General features: G+C 40.5%; 2 protein-coding genes across 2 annotated transcripts; one reads left to right on the top strand and one right to left on the bottom strand.

Moving 5' to 3' along the window:
• Positions 1–2,616: 2,616 nt before the first annotated feature.
• mxd3 (MAX dimerization protein 3) lies at positions 2,617–7,954 on the top strand. The gene is made up of 6 exons (XM_062525115.1): positions 2,617–2,903; positions 3,602–3,704; positions 3,906–3,935; positions 4,041–4,155; positions 4,976–5,153; positions 5,863–7,954. Exons 1-6 carry the CDS (start codon positions 2,834–2,836, stop codon positions 5,970–5,972), a joined length of 606 nt encoding a protein of 201 aa, XP_062381099.1. The 5' UTR covers positions 2,617–2,833; the 3' UTR covers positions 5,973–7,954.
• A 1,829-nt stretch (positions 7,955–9,783) lies between these two features.
• prelid1a (PRELI domain containing 1a) lies at positions 9,784–15,147 on the bottom strand. Its single transcript, XM_062524735.1, has 8 exons — positions 14,991–15,147; positions 14,471–14,617; positions 13,849–13,886; positions 13,619–13,743; positions 13,207–13,432; positions 12,667–12,780; positions 12,280–12,358; positions 9,784–11,056 (listed from the first exon to the last, which is right to left on the bottom strand). Exons 4-8 carry the CDS (start codon positions 13,708–13,710, stop codon positions 10,935–10,937), a joined length of 633 nt encoding a protein of 210 aa, XP_062380719.1. The 5' UTR covers positions 13,711–13,743; positions 13,849–13,886; positions 14,471–14,617; positions 14,991–15,147; the 3' UTR covers positions 9,784–10,934.
• Between the last annotated feature and the right edge of the window lie 1,630 nt (positions 15,148–16,777).

The following is a 16,777-nucleotide window of genomic DNA, read 5'->3' as shown; positions in this document are numbered from 1 at the left end:
ATTTGGTGTTCTATACTTATTGGCTTATACTGTATTAGCAGGGTATTTTAATGTTCTGCAGTAGAATTCACCACCCAAGATGACACAGCTGATCAAGGTATCAGGACAGTAACCTATTGAAGCAACACAATGAGTCTGCACTCATACTAGTGGAAATGCTGTGCTGTAACACAATTTTCCATTTTCATCTTCCAGAATGGGAAAGTAAAACTGGCATTAGTATAAGCTAACATATTTTTTTTTACACTACATTGTGTATTGCATGTGAATGATCTTACTTTTCTTGGTGAGGAGAAATATATGTTTATTTTTTTCCCCTCAGTTAAACCCCAGTCCATTTTGATACGTAATCCACTGTAAACTAGCTGCAGGGAGACTGTTTTAACGCTTGCGAGAGACATTGATCATTTAGCCAACATGATTAGCCTTCTGTTTGATCGGTACAAGCACCCTGCCCAGAGGTTCTCTGCTGTTAGGACAAAACTATTGAACAATGAGTAAATAAAGATCAATTACTTTATCCCATTTTAAAAGATTATGTTGCAACAGTGGTGACATGGTTAAACTAGATTTCAAGAACTTGACTGTTCTGATGTGTGTAATGGTCAAGACAACGGGTGTTCTGATGGTCTAGTGATCATTCATCAAGTTGAATGGCTGAAACCAATCTCGACACAGACCTCATGGTGATTACTCAATGGTAATTTAACTTCAAAAGTTTTACTTATGAGGTATTAATGGAGCCCTGGATTTCCTTACTCCACAATCAGTCCTTTGAGGGATGCAGCCCTCTTTCTATATGCCTTCTTATGGGACATTGTACCAGAAATGCTCATTTTAATTTCTTAAAATCTTGGTGTAAAACAGTCCTTTAATCTGAACATTAAGTAATATGGGGGCCATGTTAAACAATGAGAAACACCTATCTAAAATTTTGCATTTTAAAAAGACAGGCCCTCTCTTCCTAATGAACTTTTTTTTAATTGATCATGCATCTGATTGTACAAAACAGTTTTGTAATCTCCTTAAGAAATATAAGCAATTCTACAGGCAAATTTTCTGCATGATATGCAGATGGGAGTTGTCAGGTTAGTAATATTGTTGCAAAAAAACATCTTTACAAAGGGGATATTTTGCCAACACATTATATATACCCCCACCTACAGCTACACAGTTCAAATGTATTTGTAAATATTTTCTCAAAGAATAATGTTTTGTGTTATATACAGTGAGACTGTATATTTATTTGCATGCTATAAAAGTAATTTTATCATGCAGTGTTGCAGAGTTATCAGGCCTTTCCCCATGGCTGTGTGCCTAATACTGTTTGACGGCCAGTCAGCCATTTTAATTGACATCGCTCTGCCTGTAAAACTGCTAGCATCAAAACAGTTTGAATGAATGCAGGATTTTTTTTAATTTTTTGTTACTTTTTTATTTTCTGGGACATTTTGGAGTGACGGGGCCTGACTCTTTAGCTTGTCCTCCAAAAATAAAATTGTTTTAAATCATACAATCAATTCAATGACAGAAAACAATCAGAACTATGACAGAATAAGTGTAAGTGCCACCTCTGTCAAACAAATTCACTTCCTCTGAAAGGTGTATTGAACGCTCTTAATGTGCCATTTTATGTAAATGTTACCGTACATGATGAGAACATGGGAACAGTTTTAAAATACCATTTATCTGTAGAATTTGTGTATAATTCTGCGTTATAAATATATTGCCGTTAAGGATACCAACTTAAATGTGTCATTAATGTTAGATCAAATTGGATTGAGGACAGTCCATTTTTTAGTATTTGTAATCCTCAAAAGTGATTTTGGTGCTCAATATGCTCTAGTCAGTTTATTCATTGTAACAATTCCAGAACAGATCATGTTGGCCTACATTTCGGCTAGAATGTTCCACACGCCATAAAGAGTATATCAGTTCCTGTTTTAAAGGACATGCCACCTAGGTAACCAGAGTGTCTTGCACTTTGACCTCCCTAGTCTGTTCTTAGTTACATGCTGTGACTCCAAAAGTGTCTAGTGTAACCGCCAAATATATTTAGGTGTCTCTTTACTGATTGTATCCCCTGCTGTGTAAGCACTAGATGATCATACCATTGATAGGATTCAGAATGTAGTTACCATTAGGTAGTCTATGCAATGGTGAACAACTTGGATGGTCCTGAACAGTGTCCTCAGATTGAAATGTTTCCTTCTCCAAAACTGAGATGATGCAAGAAAGGAAGAAGATTGCACTCTTCACATGCTTAATCTTGTTGGGCCAGTTTTGTTCTCAGTGGGAGAGAGACTTTCATGAGAGGCATAAGCACATATTTACAGTCTATGCATAGGACACAGACAAGCAACTTCACACTGACTGAGCTGTGGCCCTTTGTGTGAGATAGCCTACAGAGATGAATCTCAGAGCTGCATTATTGAAAGGTCTTTAAAATGTAGTCGTTTTCCCCTAATAATCTAAAGAAAGATGTTATGAACAATGTTTTTGTTTTTGTTACATTTCTAATGCGAGCAATGTTGCAATTTCCTTAATAAACACTTGGTCAAGCAAATATGTATTTGGGGGGAGGGTCAGTGAATCACAGTGACAAACAGTTTTGTGTTTTAAAAGAAATCTTAACAGCGCCCCCTGTTGAATGGACTGACTCAGATCACCCCTGCCACAGCAGACGTAGCAAAACAAGGGAGCGGTCGGCGTGGGGGCGTGCCGAATCTGACGCAGATTACGTAGCCAGCTCAGCCAAATTCTTAACTGGACAAAATACACCAGCAGGTCAATTGCTCCTAGCGAGTTTTAAAAATAGACTTTGCACATCACCATGGAAGTAAACGGATGCAATATTCAAGTTCTTCTGCAAGCTGCCGAATATTTGGAGAGAAGAGAACGAGGTACTGTCAAACTTACGTTTCGATCCGTCATCTAAGGTTGCTGACTTGGAATTGCCGTCTAGGTTCAGAAATGCCTAGCGATAAGTTACACGTACAACACTAGGTTGTCTTGTGATATTTAAGTGTTTCGATTCGCACATTAAACCTGATATGGATTGAATGAAAGTCTAACGTGTGTGGAGCTTCAAATGTTTTGAAATTTAGTTGGTTGTTGCCAATTTTAGGGTTGACTCAGTGACCTACATTTGAGATCATCATTGTACACAAAGGCGCGAAGTAGCGGCAAATTTGAAAATGCAACTACTCCGCTTCTGTAGACATGTTCCATTAATGAATGAAAATCCAGACGTTGTCTATGAAAGTTATAATATATGTGTTGTCTGTATGGATTACATTAATTCTAACAACAGAATAGGAAGAAATAGATTTGGTGGCAGGCGAGTAAGTGACAGGCTAGCGGTGGGTTGGTTGATGCTCATTGCGCCAAAAAACCGCGAGCCTCTGTCAAATCGTTAGCGGTCCGCAGGAAAAGTAACTTTTCCTTGCAATGTAGTTTTACTTTAAAACAGAAATCTGCCGTCAGTTTGTTGTTATTGCGTGTATTGTTTTATTCCGTGCAGTTATTAATCCCTATATTTTGCCATACACGAGATGATTAAGAAGAAAGTGAATGACAAATTGGTTACTTTATTGTTCAGAGGCGGAACACGGCTACGCTTCGGTCTTGCCGTTCTACAGCAAAGGGGTGTCCGATAAACGAAGCAAGCAGAAGAACAAGAAGAACGGCGCTGGAAACAGCAGGTGGGGTTATGTAATTTTAACCTAGGTTGGATACGTGGCCTTCAGGAAGAGTGCCTGTTTTGACACGCAAGAGAACTGTCTGTGACCTGTCACCACAAATCATGGATTTTCATTTTCTAAACAAAATGCATTATTGGGCTACTGCATGTGTGCTTATGTGCTCTTAACTAATTTACTCCAAATATACTCTTATCTTTACAGATCAGTGCACAACGAATTGGAAAAACACAGGTGAGAACAAGACACATAATTGTGTATTGCCAGTAATTTATGATCATGATACGGTCTGTCTTCAGAGAACTGTTTTTAAAATCCACTTTGTTCTATGTTGTACAGGAGAGCTCAACTGAGACACTGCCTAGAGCAGCTAAAACAGCAGGTTCCGCTCTCTTCAGACTCAGCCAGAAACACCACTCTTAACCTACTGAGAAGGGCACAACTCCATATCAAGGTAAAGTTCATGCACCTTGCAGTAGATTTATTTCCATTCAGTTTATGCCAACATGGTACTATAATCCCGTTGAGAGTGTGAGTTACATACAGCAGTTGATCACTTGATGTATGGTATGAATTTATTGGCACCCTAAAGGCGACCTTTGATATCTGTGGGTGGAAACGGGCGGATTCAGCATTTAGAATGCAGAAGTGGACTTGCTGTGTGCATGTTTGTGTTTGTGCAAAGTGTGTTGTAGTGCTGAGTAACAAGGTTTGTTTTTCTGACCGTGTTGTGGCTGCGTTTTTAGACAATGGGGCTTTGTGCTGGGTACTGGGTTTCACAATCAGCCCTCTTCCAGGGTCTGAAAGTACTGCATAATAACGATGAACTCAATCAGTGAACCAGTCCTATATGTGTTGATACACTCACTCAAAATAAGGAAGTACTCACTCTCAGTAAATGGTAGTTGTGTATTTAAACAACACGAGGAAGGCAGTGTTTATAATTTATAGTTTGTTTGTAAAGCACAATTCATGTGTACGTTGACAGTTCTGAGAGCTTCACAAAAGTGCAGATAAAAAAACATAATAAAAAAAAGAGTACTACAGTAATTTCCCGCATATTGTATAAGCCGCAGGACAGTGTTTTATGCAAGTTAAAAGAAGCACAACCATATTAACACCATATTAACTGCCCCCTTGTATTAACCTCAAAGCTGAAGAAATTTTGCAAAATAAATGTATAAACCGCGGCTAATAGTCGGGAAATTACAGGTAGATTGGGGAAAGGCCTCCTCTGAGCCGTGTGTGTGTGTGTGTGTGTGGTTTCGGTGCAGAAGCTGCAGGAGCAGGCGGAGCGAGCTGAGACGATGAAGGGCCGTCTGCGCTGGGAACAGCAGGAGCTGCGCGGGCGTCTGGAGAAGCTGCAGGCCGGCGCGCCCATGGCCTCCGAGAGAATCCGCAACGACAGCCTCGGCTCAGCCGTCTCCTCCGAACGCTCCGACTCAGACAGAGGTGAGGCCAGGACGCCACCTGCCTTATCAGACAAGCACAAGTGTTTAAAGGGTGTTTTTTAACCCCTTGCCTCAGAGAAAAAACTGGTGCACAGTACAATTCTGATGAAGGGGATGTAAGCTAAATGGAAAATAGAAACGTTTTTGCTGTGCTCGGGTGGGTGCGTATGAGACACTTCCTGGTGTACATGCAAAACTTCCTGGTAGAGAATTAGTCACAGTCTGAAGTCACAAGACAAAGAGCGACTGGGGGCAATTATAGATGATGAAATGTTTTTCACAATCTACACTGTTAATAAGCTATCTTGTCCTTGGCCTGCACTAGAGTTTTCCACATACCCCAACAGGCATAGCAGAACGCTGGTAACTAGGGTAATAACTAGTTTACTGGTCTCGTGAAAGCTTAAAGGAAACACTGTGTAATTACAGAGGAGCAGAGGAATGCTAACCAATACCCTCCTGTGTGTCAAAGCAGCTATCCCTCTCCACCTTTTGTTTTACCTTATTATTAAATTACGATAATAGACCAGCCAACCGTACTTACTCAATGACTTGAATATGAGTTGTATGATGAGAATAATGCATGCAATAGCGTTGTTCTTTTGGTGGTATTTCTGATTGGTGTTTTTGTTCTACAAAACATATCTTAAAAAAAACAAAAAAAAAACAGGAAACGAATATTAACCCCGCTCTTTAATTTCCTGTTGCAGAGGACGTGGAGATCGATGTGGAGAGCATGGTCTGGACACTGGAGTCAGATGGCTGCACACACACAGTGGTGGACCACTGTTACTCCACTCCTGACCGTGTATGGCTATGATTGACAGGTGTGTGTGTGTGCAAGTGAGTGTGTGTGTGTGTGTGTGTGTGTGTGTGTGTGTGTGTGTGTGTGTGTGTGTGTGTGTGTGTGTGAGTGAGTGTGATCATCCCACTCTGGAGAGTGGAAACATTCCAAATCAGTTGAAAAAGAAGACCTGGAAAGAAGACGAAAAACATCATGTTCTTTATTCTCTATTTTTCAATATTTTTTTTAATTATAATCCCAGTCCATCGGTGATTCAGACCTCTGTGATGTTCTAGTCTGAGATGGAATTCTACATTTTAGAGGGTTGAAAAGCATGTTAAAGACTTTTAATTTTTAGAGAAAAACATCCTGATCAAGAGAGTGCATTATCGTAGAGAGAGGACGGAAAAAACCCAACGCAAAAGTGTTGTGAACTCGTGGTGCTGTAGCTTTGGGCAAGCCTTTGCTCACTCACCTCAGAAACTGAAACCTAGCCTGTGCATTGCATCTTTTCAGGCTAACTGTCTTCTTTTTGCCCCTCTTGTCATTCTGTAAACTCACTCTCTGATTTGACACGTCAGCTCCTAAGCTTGATTTCAGGAACCGTCTGCACAGAAAAGCTTGCACTTGTGTCCTGGAGTTGAATCTATTTATGGTTTTGTCCATGCATCTTGCTCTGATTTTTTTTTTTTTTTTTTTTGGATGGCATTTTTGTTTCAGTGTCCATTGTTGTACAAACATCCACAAAGCACTTCGGGGTTTTTTGTCCATTTTAAAGGGGTGTTTGCCAACATTTTACAGATTTTAATGCAAGAGATCATGTTTGCACATTTTTGATGGAAATTAGTTGAATGATTTCATGACAAGGACAAAATCTCTTCCTCACTGTCAGAGACTCTTAACGCAGAACAAAGCTGTGACTTGACCGGCCGGCCCCTTATCACCCCTCTTGACTTTTCTGATTTTATACAAGATACGTGTTAAGTAACCTGTTAAATACATCTAGGAGATTAACCTGGGCTGATGAAGGGTGGCAATGTCAGCACACCAGTGACGAGTTACAGCTTTGACGCTGCCTTTTACAGAAGAGGAACTCTCTGAGTGCCCTTCACCTTCTGAGCTGTGTGGCAGGATGGAAATGTTCTGGCCCTTGCGATGGGACAGGTTCATCATGACTTGTGCTGGGGCTACCACAGAGGAAGAAAAAAACAACAAATGTTTTTAATGTTTTTTAATGTTAATAACACAATGTGGGTGTGATGGTGCATTGGGGCTCTCTACTCTTCTGAGGCCCTAAGGAAACACAAAAAAATGCAGTGAAAAGAAGTGTTACTGATCCAATACTATTTCATTTTTATTTGATTTTTTTAAAAAGGTGCTTGACAGGTTTTTTTTTTTTTTGGTTTGGCCACATAGGACTACCCTTAAGCTATAATAACAAATCTCGAAGGTGTCGCATGAAGCGGCTAGTTTCTTTGTGGCAACTTTGAGTTATGTGGCCAAGTCTTAGAACCCTAAAAGGTTATAGATGGCACTTTTTCTCTGGAGAGTAGGTTAGCTTTACGTAGATGTAGTGCTTGCATGCTCCTACAACAGCTGGTGGCCACTACAGCTGAACGTGCAGTCTGACTTAACAGCTTCCCCCCAATGAACTGGTACCTCAACAAGGTGCACCTCAACAACAAACATACCAACCAACCAACAAACAAACAAACAAACATGTTCATATCAGTAAGAAAACATGTAAGGACCTGGACAAACCAATCTCCCTCTTGTCACTGTAATCTGACTTATGCAACATGTGTCAGTGGTGGTGTTCACCAGACTTACAACAGGTATTTGTGAAGGACCTTTGCCTTTTTGATTGTGACCACCTGAAGCCTTATAGCCTGTATCTGTATCACTGGAAGAAGACCATCACCTTTGTATCTCTGTCCTTTCCTACTCCCTGTTTTCCAATGTAGCATTTTTATACTAGTGTATACACTTTTGTATAAATAAATATTTTATGTATTTAATTGTCTGTTGTGTGGTTTCATGTTATGACGTTAAGTGTATGAGTTAAGATGATCTGAGCTAGCCATTCAGACATAATTATTTCCATTATGCCTAGATGTTGAATTGGTTAGCACATAGTTAGCACATAGTTGTTTTGCCTTTTGTGCTTAACGAAAGTGAAAGGTGACTGCAATTTGTTTTAGGAACTTTAAGCAAATAAAACCCTGTGATGTCTATTGAAAAGGAACTTGATACCGCTCTGCAAGGGTTGAAAAATCGTGACGTTAAGTTGGTTCCAAAAGAAAAGTTGTGAATGTAAATAAAAACAGAATGTGATTATTTTATATATATATATAAACATATTTGATTAAAAATAATGCAAAGACAATATATCAAACACATTTATTTATTTTAGAAAACATGGTCATTTTTAATTTGATGCCAGCACCATGTCTCTAAAAGGTTGTGATGGGTATGATCACCACTGTGTTGCTTCACCTCTTAGTCTTTTTACAACAGTCTGGGAATGTTTGGGAACTGAGGAGAACCAGTGTCAGTTGTTTTGAGAATTACCCAATGTGATAGGGCCTGAACTGCAGACAGGCCATTTCTGCCTCTGGACTCTTCTACTACAGAGCTACACTGCTGTAATATGCGCAGAATGAAGTTTTGCATTGTTTTCCTGAAATATTCATGTTTTTCCCTGAAAAAGATGTCTGGATGACCGCATTTGTTGCTGAAAACCTGTGTATATCATTCCGCATTCATTTAGCCTTTCCAGCGGTGCAAACTGCCCATGCCATAGCATGCACTTCCCCATCACAGATGCTGACCTTTGAACTATGCGCTAATAACAAGTTAGTTTGACTCATATTTACTCTCCGAAAAGAATTTCACATTTTGATTGGACAGCCTTATTCCTATATTATATGTCCACAAAGTTTATATATATAGATATATATATATAAATATTAATAAATTAATTCCTCCACATCTTTATATGGAGAATGGGATGGTCTGCACACTGTATAATGGCTCAAAAAATACTTTTTTTTAATTTACTTTATAAGTTGTGAAATGTACCTCTTGTGATTTCTTTAGCATTACAGATTTGCTATCCCTGTCCCAACTTTTTTGAGATGTTTTGCTGGAAAATGTCAAAATGGTCATGAAACAAATTTAGCAGATTATTACATTGTTTTTGTTTCCATTTTACACAGCGTCCCAACTGCTTTGGAAACAGGATTGTATTCTGTGTCCTTGATCAGCACTGTGTCTGTAGCAGAGTTAATCATTTACGGCCCTGTTCCATAACAGTCCTGAGAAAATATCAGGAGTGCAGAAGAGTAAACTCATTAGAGAACCATATGTGGAGTAACAAGTTTTTGGACGCCAGACAGCCATTTATGATAAAAAGCCAAATGGTGTCTTTTGCTGATACTGTGCCGTCATGTGTTGTGTTTTTCTAGTGTTTTTGCAGGATTGCGCCAACCCGGGATACAGAACTGCACAGTACTTAGCCTATTTGATTAGTGGGTGAGAAAGGTGTGTTTATCTGCCCCTCAAAATCCATATTAAGTAAAATAACAGTTAAATATAATTATATATTGGCACACTCACACATATATAACACAATTGTTTGTTTAATAATGTTAAATGTTTGCATAGTGCAAACGGCTCTGTGTTCAATGTTTGGATAGTGCAAGTGTTAAATGTTTGTATAGGGCTTTAGATCATGTAAATGCAATTAGAATCTCATGAGCACGTGGGTCCATATTTAGAAAGACAGTTTGAAGCCAATCTTTTTTTTTCTCTCTGTTCAATGAAAAAAAAAAGACACTTTTCTCTGTTCAATAGAAAATATTTATTCTCATCAAGCATATTTCATTAACTTGCTAGTACTGTAACACATTTGTAGCATTTCACCAAGATAATCATTAATAATCAAGACCATCTCTACTTTGGTAGATTCGAATGATGCAATTCATTTTTTTCCAGTACATTTTCAAGCATATATAGTATACAGACACTGCTGCCCACTGCAATCATTTCTCCCATGTTTGTAACTGCACGGTACATCTGAAATGCACACAACACCAAACCAGTCTTCATTCATACTTGAGGACTAGGACACATCGAACGTACCTGAAATGCCTTTTGAGGCATAACTGTATTCACTGCTATTCATAAGATGACCGTTTTATATTTATTCTGGATTACCCTGAGCTCTAGTGATGTTATGGGTAAACTAAAGTAAGTGCTTCGTTGATTAGTTGGGAGTTGGCCTCCACAATGGTTACGTTTTGATGGTCCCGTCCTCTGTTTTGAATGAAAGCACAGTTTGCCTAACCCGGCCAGGACTGCAATTAACGTGGACCATTCATCTGACAAAAAAAAATCACTTCAATTTGAAGCAATGAAACTACGCAGTAGAGAGAGGAAGATGGGGGAGCAGGGCGCAGGGTAAGGAGCACAAATGGTGAAACGGAAACAGCATTTCATAACGGAATCCACCGAGTGGATGAGGAGACAAACAGAAAAAAAACACAAAGGCAGCGTAACTGTCTGCTGAGATAGCTGAGTCAAGTATGTAGAGTTACATACAGAGGAAAGACGACGGATAAATTAAGACCCACATCTATCTATTCCACCCACCCACCCTCGATTAATGAAAAGAACCCACTAGTAACTACTCTTGGACAAGAAAAAAACAAAAACAAAAACAGAAACAAACCACAGACACTAAATGGAGGAAGATGTACATCCGCATCCGTCATGTCTTGACCCGGAATAAGGCTGACGTGGAGATACACACTCAGGTCAAGTACAGTTGACTGGGTCACACACTCGGAGAATGGAAGCTCAAGTGCACGGAGGGGTGGCGATTGCGCGTGTGTGTGTGAGGGGAGGAGGAGGAGGAGGAGGGGGGGGGGGGGGGGGGGTTGAGTATGAGTGGCATCCAAAAGAGCACATGGGAGACCACCACCACATGCCACCCATTCACACGTACTGCTTCTTCTGGGCCTGGGACGCCAGGTCTTTGGCCTTCTCCTTCGCCGCCAGGGCCGTCTCGCGGGCCTTCTCTGTGGCCGTCTCGGCCAGCGTTTTGGAGGGCGTCTCGCCTATGAGCGCGAAAACACAGTCAAGTCTCATCACCGGCTCACTCACTTGCCAACATTACGCCGACGATCTTTTTACACACTGACATAACTCACACTTCTAAGGTAGGAGGGAGGGAGGGAGGGAGAGCGAGAAAAACTACCAACATGAAACTTATTTCATGGATTTCCTTGAAGAGGCCAAATTAGAACAAATTACTTCACTAAGACATACTACCTTATTTGTGCTCTTGACTTTATTGAGAAAGTGCCACCACTTATGGGCTGTTCACACCAGGAATGAAAACTATAAAGAAAACTGTTGCTATAACGTTACTGGCGACCAACGAAGGTCTGTCCTAATGATGTGATGTCTAACAATGAATGGATTCTGATTGGATGTCATCTAATTAAGGCTTTCTAAATTGCTGAAAAAATGATTTCCAAACATATTGGTCTTTACCTCGTTACAATTACACTTTATGTGAGGTCGTTCATATTATTCAAATTCGAATTTTGCCGTTTTCCTTATAGTTGTAATTATTAGTGTGAACGGCCCATGAGCTTTCATTCATCAAAGCAATTATTCTCTCTTAACACAATACATTCAGGGTTCCCACTCTAAGTCAAATGTAAAATTCCATGACTTCTCTCTGACAGAATTTCCATGACTAACTATATAATGAATGGTACCAGATACTGACCGATAATTTCAGAGCAGCCGCTTAATGTTCAAGAATCTTTTCCTTTTTTAGAGCGGGAAATTAATAAATGGGCATTGAATAAACAAAGTTGGGCTATTCAAGCCGGCAGAAAAGCTAATAACCAGACATACACCAATTCTGTATGGAAATATAGTTGTATTCTCAAGTATTTTGGCAAGTACATTTTAATCTACTTCAAGAAAATTCCCTAATATTTCATGACCATGCCCCCAAAAATGCTAAAATTCCCAGACTTTCCAAACTTTGTTGATATTCCAGAAATTCCATGACCCGTGGGAACCCTGTACAATTTATCTATGGGCTCTACATTCTTTCAGTGCAAACAGACCTTTGATGCATGCCTTGACTGTGCTAGCGATGTAGTGGGCTATCTAACACTCAATCTCAGCCTGGAAGAAAGATACTGTCTTGGCATAACTGTAGGAGTGGCATGATCACGGCTCTACGTTTCAATATGAGCAAAATGAGAAACACAAAAGGTAAAAAATGTGTGGATTGAGGGATGATTCAAAATGCACATACCTTGCATTTTAGCCAAAACATATTCAAACCCTTTCATGGTTTTGGTAACACTGGTCTTGAATCTTGCGACGCCAAATTCCTGAGAATAAATAAATAAAAAATCAAAATATTACCCCAAAACCTTCATTTGGACCACAAGAGATGACGACCATCTGAAACCTTGCCCTGTGGCGGCATACGTGTCTCTGCCAACACACATTCATGTGACCGCTAACAGCTGAAGAGGATCAATTTATGACAGCCTCCCATGTGTGTCTTTCAGCAAGGACTATTTGTAGCGCATAGCCAACCACTAATGCTGGAAGAGACATGTTCCACAAGCGGTGGTGATTCCCCCCCCCCCCCCCCCCTCTAGGCTTAAGGTCCTCTTCTCTCTCCTCTACTGACCTGGATGGCTCTGGAAAGCCCGTAGAGGCTCGAGGAGATCCACGCCTCGCGCTGTATCTCCGTCCAGCTGCTGTTCTCAGGATTTACAGCATAAACACAGCGCTCCTCAACCGACTAAAGAGAGAGAGAGAGGGAGAGAGACAGAAGGAGACAGAGAGTGAGAGCAAAAAAGAGAAGAGCATGAGATGAGAGGCTGGTTGTAAACTGAGAGACAGCCAAGTCAAAGTCATTCCAGGACATTAATACTCCATCAATTTTTTATAAGAGGCCTGTTAGACTCAATGACAGATTTCAAGCGCAGTGAAGCATTCAATTCACAAGTCTTCACAACACAGGACTTTGAGAACATTCCTCAGACTTATTCCTCGAAACAAAACTCCCTCAACACCTCTACCAACTACATAAATAGGTAAGAGGTCACCCAACACAACCACAGTGGCTTAAGCCATCAATAACATATCCAATGGCACTGCAGAGAGGGAGCAGTCAATGTTAATCCTCGGATGAGGCTGTGTGCCAAACAAACGCATTTGGTCTCACCATTAGGCGCGCGTGTGTGATGTTCCAGGTGACTGTGGTCATGGTCCGGGTCTTTGGGTCGATAATAGAGTCCTCGACGATGTACGCCAGTCGGGCCATTTGCTTGGGCAAGAACTTCTCGGCCCAGCGTGGGGCTCTGTTAGTTTTGGTCAGCAGGCGTCTGGATATGAGCCGGTTATCAGGAGTCACCTCACGGAAAACAATGTCCTCCGTCAAAACATGATTGCTGGAGTAGCAGCAGGAAACAGATAGAGAGAAATGTTATAGAAATATTCAACTTATATTGCATGACTTAAATATAATACAAATAATATAATATAAATATGATTAGCAAGACTTGACCATACATTTCTATACTTTCTGGTATTCTATTGTATTATTTTCCCCTACTGATAGTCACATGAAGCTTTACCTGTAGGGGTTGGGGTATCGCTGCCAGAAAGCCAGGCAGACTTGGTCCCATGTGTTCTTGAGAAGACCAACGCAGTGGAAATATTTCACCATTGTTCCCAAACTACACAGTGTGTCAGCAGACACCTGCAATGTAAACAACAGAAGTTGTTAGTTTGGTTACATTGCGGTCTTGCCAAATCTGTGTTAATTTATGCAGAGGTAATTGTGTGGGAAACGTTAAATGTTCACCTGGATGCATATGTTCCCTCCAACCACAACAAATAAACCTGTAAACAATACAATTTATCATATCATTATGGCTGGCAGGCTGGCACATCCAGCTGTTGGCTCAAACCCACAGCGACTTTTATCAACAGACATTTCTCGAACATGACAGCTGTCATTTAGGTCGTGCAGATGCAATATACACGATGCAAAATAACGTTTTCTCCACGACGCATTATTTCTTGATGACTAGTTTTCTCGAACAATCATACACTACCAACATCTGTGTAAATGGGTGAGAGGTCAAACTTCATTCATTAGCACCATGTGGTGAAAAGGTGTTCTCACCGATAAGCATCCACGAGAAATGGAAATGTCACAAACTTGCCAGTCAATGTAACTGTTATACATTCGACGTCATAGAAACATTGTTACAATCAAACAGGCACTTGTTACACTGACACACTGATCAGCAATCAACCGATCAAAAAAGGACTATCAAACCTAGCATTCTGACAGGCTAGCAAGTACCGTTATGAGCTCTAAGGTTTTGTGTCACATTAACAATTAACTCCACAGACAGGAGTTCATCGAATTATTGTGGTCTTTGCTTAGAAATTCTGTACACATAGATCCTCATTCTTACCTTAATGACAGCACCATCTATGTAGAAGTGCACATTTTTCTACAGCTAGCATACATGTCAGGGATGTTAGCCTGTGCTGTCGACATGACAGACGTGATCCGAAGAAGGAAGGTCATGGTCGACGCTATTTCCGGGGGAGAACTGAAACTGCACAAAGGTCCACGAGATAATCAACTTCCTCGTTAAAAATCGATATGAGTATTCTTTTGTAAATCTAAACAACTTTGACGATTTTGTCTTAACCTTACATTACAATTTATCGGTAGAAAATCGCCCACAATAATAACACACATCTTCCACGACACTTTAATTTTGAAAATGTCTGGGATGTCGTCGATTCAGGGGCATGTTCAACCTCACTAAGCCAACATATGCTAAAGCAAGCGCAGTTACATAATAGTCACAATTTTAAACCGAACCACAACTGTGATTTCAGGGCACCGCAGCGTTAGGAGTCGTAGGCCTACTGATAATGATTTAGATGGCCCAAATAAATATAGAAATAAAGATTTGATCTCACCAGATGAGAGATTATGAGAATTATGCCGTGTCATGATTCCGAGAGTAATAAATGCACAAGCAGAGCAAAGTATGAACCAACTAAATAAATGTCATTGCGAATCTCACTGTCGAATCTCCATAGCTATGAATATCAGGACATGACTTAATTGGCCTACTTTTACATTGTGTCAAACTCCTGACTTCGATGATCTGGGGAAGGTGACCTTTAAGTCACATAAAAAAAATTCAGTGCACACCCCCTAGAGTCTAGTTCCAAAAAGGGTCAGGGCTCTAAAGTCATAGCTATTCTTTTTTCTCAGAGGGGAAAAAAAAAAAAAAAAAAAAAATTCCAAACTCAGAAATATGAAAAATGCTCATACATTGTGCTATGTAGCTGATACTGCTGACGTATGAATTGCCAGTATTAATTCCCATTATTTTGTATATTATAATATTAATTAATAATAGCCTATTTCTCCTTGTCATGCTGTTTGGGTGTACAAGGTTCACATCCCAATTTCTTCCCCTTACCAAAATCTGGCTTTGTATTGGGGCTGTCCTCCCCCAAAACCTCCCTCCCTTACTCAAACCTGCTACCCCCCACGCTTGCCCTAACCCAGGTTCAAACTCCCGAGGGGACCATCCAGCCAACCCCCACCCATTACCCTGGATAGCATGTGGCAGGCTGTAGTATAATGGAAGAAAGTGGTGTTAATGTAATTAAGCAGTGCTTTGTTGAGACACTGAGATTTGCATGTGAATTGCTTTGTGTGTGTGTGTGTGTGTGTGTATGACTGAAAGTCCATCTGTTCTGTGCCATATCATAGGCTTTGCCAACGAATGTTGATGTTAATGGTAAAACTGCTCATCATCATAGTACTGTAGGCTACACAGAGACCCCTTCTTCTTACAGCTGCCAATTCCCAGACTTGTGCAGTTTCTACCCTGCTTGTGATTGGTCTGGCATGTAATGCAAGCCTACGCCACAGCAATACAAACAAATGACATCATTAAGTGTTATGCTTCACTGTCCTGAAGTAACCTTTATTAGTTCTACTCCTACTAAGCAACACTACAACCAATACTGAGACATTTAAATTCCTATCCCAGTCCTGTACACATCAAGCAATCCTAGATCATGTACATTCCACATGAAAAACCATCACTATGTTTTGCCGCATTATCTGAATGTACAGGAAAAATAAAAAATCGTTGTAGGCAAAGCTTAAAAATCCTGACGTGTGCATGAATTCAGCTGGCTGCCTCTGATTGTGACTCCCCTCCCCCGTTTCCAGCACTCTGCCAAGGCAGAAGCAGATGGGTGTCCCTTCCCCCTCCAGGCTGGCTGTGCTTGCTCTATGGATCTCCATCCTCCGCACCAGAGAGGGCCTACTCATTCTTATGATTTACATATTGGGAGGGAAAAAAAACATGTTCCTTACCAACACTATGGGTGGCTCTCATTTGGGCTTTTATACATCCTCCCTCCCTCCCTCCTCGGGCCTCGATCCTCACTGATCTACATAAAGAATGATGGGGCGGCAACAATGGGATAGCCTATCCAGTGATGGTTATAGATCAGTGAGAACATCCCTTGAGGATCAAGGAGAGATGTTCAGAGGCACCCTATATGGACTTTACTAACGCGGATATTTTATAGTCATAATCAAATCTGGTGTACGCCTGGTAGGCATTCAACACCACCTCATGTCAAGCCTACATCGACCAAATTAGCAGCGTGATTTGTTTGATTGGTAAATAATAATTTTACAACAGGGGCAGGATTTTTTATAAGAATTTTTAACA

The sequence above is a fragment of the Sardina pilchardus genome, chromosome 21 (assembly GCF_963854185.1).
Source record: "Sardina pilchardus chromosome 21, fSarPil1.1, whole genome shotgun sequence".
Lineage (NCBI taxonomy): Eukaryota > Metazoa > Chordata > Actinopteri > Clupeiformes > Clupeidae > Sardina > Sardina pilchardus.
This window is presented reverse-complemented; position numbering and strand designations above follow the sequence as displayed.

Excerpts from the sequence above, each read along its gene's own strand:
- mxd3 (XM_062525115.1), top strand. The coding sequence starts at position 2,834 with ATGGAAGTAAACGGATGCAATATTCAAGTTCTTCTGCAAGCTGCCGAA. Across the intron at positions 3,936-4,040 it reads AACGAATTGGAAAAACACAG|GAGAGCTCAACTGAGACACT; the intron begins GTGAGAACAAGA and ends TATGTTGTACAG. Across the intron at positions 4,156-4,975 it reads GGGCACAACTCCATATCAAG|AAGCTGCAGGAGCAGGCGGA; the intron begins GTAAAGTTCATG and ends GTTTCGGTGCAG.
- prelid1a (XM_062524735.1), bottom strand. The coding sequence starts at position 13,710 with ATGGTGAAATATTTCCACTGCGTTGGTCTTCTCAAGAACACATGGGAC. Across the intron at positions 13,433-13,618 it reads CGATACCCCAACCCCTACAG|CAATCATGTTTTGACGGAGG; the intron begins GTAAAGCTTCAT and ends CTGCTACTCCAG. Across the intron at positions 11,057-12,279 it reads TGTTTTGGCTAAAATGCAAG|GCGAGACGCCCTCCAAAACG; the intron begins GTATGTGCATTT and ends TCGCGCTCATAG.